This window comes from Euprymna scolopes, chromosome 18 (assembly GCF_053919585.1).
Source record: "Euprymna scolopes isolate OS-2025 chromosome 18, ASM5391958v1, whole genome shotgun sequence".
NCBI classification, from domain to species: domain Eukaryota; kingdom Metazoa; phylum Mollusca; class Cephalopoda; order Sepiida; family Sepiolidae; genus Euprymna; species Euprymna scolopes.
Genome location: NC_136499.1, coordinates 562,791 through 564,189, shown reverse-complemented (window position 1 = coordinate 564,189; position 1,399 = coordinate 562,791). Strand labels below are relative to the sequence as shown.

The 1,399-nt window shown below is 45.1% G+C and overlaps 1 protein-coding gene across 1 annotated transcript; it reads right to left on the bottom strand.

The window, feature by feature from the left end:
* Nucleotides 1-490: 490 nt before the first annotated feature.
* On the bottom strand, nucleotides 491-1,165 carry LOC145297925 (uncharacterized). The gene has a single exon (XM_080144264.1). The coding sequence runs from the start codon at nucleotides 1,163-1,165 to the stop codon at nucleotides 491-493; it is 675 nt and encodes a 224-aa protein (XP_080000390.1).
* Between the last annotated feature and the right edge of the window lie 234 nt (nucleotides 1,166-1,399).

Sequence of the window (1,399 nt, the reverse complement as noted above, 5' to 3'; positions counted from 1 at the left end):
CTCCCTTCTTGGGCAGCTTTATTATGTGTCCGTCCTTCCAATCTGTTGGTACCTCTTCCTGTTCCCAGATCTTCTCAAAGAGCGGCAGTAGTATGCCAGCTGTTGTTTCTACATCTGCCTTGAGGGCTTCTGCTGGAATTCTATCTGGGCCGGCTGCCTTGCCATTTTTCATCTTCTTGATGGCGCAGGTGATCTCTTCTTTTGTTGGTGGATCACAGTCTATTTCAATATCAGTGTCTGCTTCAGTAATGTCTGGAGGGTTCTCGGGAGCTGGTCTGTTGAGAAGTTCCTCAAAATGTTCCGCCCATCTCTCAAGTTGTTTTTCAGAGTTTGTGATGGTTTGTCCTTGTTTGTCTTTAATCGGTCGCTCTGGTTTGTTATACTTACCTGCTAGCTTTTTAATTATCATGTACAGGTCTTTCATGTTACCGTGGTAAGCTGCTTCTTCTGCCAGGCTGTCTATATAGTTTCTCTTGTCTTTCTTTACACTTTACCTCACTTCCTTGTGGGCTCTTGTATGTTTTGCTTGGGCTGTCATTTTGTTGCCCTTTATATGGCTCTCAATGACTCCCTTTTTCTTGAGTTTTCTGGCTTGAACCTTCTGTAAGGTGTTCATAGAGATCCAGTCTTTGTGTTGGTTCTTCTTTGGCCCAAGCACTTTCTGGCATGTTTCCCTAAGGATGCCTTTTATTCCCTTCCAAAGGTCGTGGGCATTAGTGTCTTTGGTGGTAAGCTCCTGCCGTACTTGGAATCTGTTACTCAGGCTCACAGTGAAGGCTTCCTGAGTCATCTGGTCCTTCAGTAGGTTAATGTTGTACCTCGTCCTACCTTCTGCCTGCCGGACGGTTCTCCTAAGTCTCAATTTGAGTCTCGCATTCAGAAGATGGTGGTCTGATACTGCATCTTCTCCCCTCCTCACTCGTACATCTTGAAGAGACCGCCTAAACTTCTTACTGATACAGAGGTGGTCTATCTGGTTCTCTGTTACATGGTCAGGTGATACCCAAGTGGCCTTGTGTATCCTCTTGTGGGCAAAGATGCTGCCTCCAATGACAAGGTCATTCAGTCCACAGAGGTCAGCAAATTTCTCTCCATTTTCGTTCATTTCTCTGAGAGCATGTTGTCCCATCACTTCCTCGTAGCCTGTCTGATCCCACCTTTGCATTGAAATCCCCCATCAGGATATTGACGTCTTTGTCTTTAAACGTTCTAAGACTGTCTGTAGTCTGTTGTAGAAATAGTCTTTGTCTACGTCGGCATGATCATTATTGGGTGCGTAGTATTGGATCACATTCATCTTGATGTTCTTCTTCACGGTCATGAAGGATGCTTCCCACCCCGTAAAAGCTTTCTGTGCTATTCTTGAAAGCATGATTGCTATCCTTTTCGTGTTTGCTGC

Excerpts from the sequence above, each read along its gene's own strand:
- LOC145297925 (XM_080144264.1), bottom strand. The coding sequence starts at position 1,165 with ATGCAAAGGTGGGATCAGACAGGCTACGAGGAAGTGATGGGACAACAT.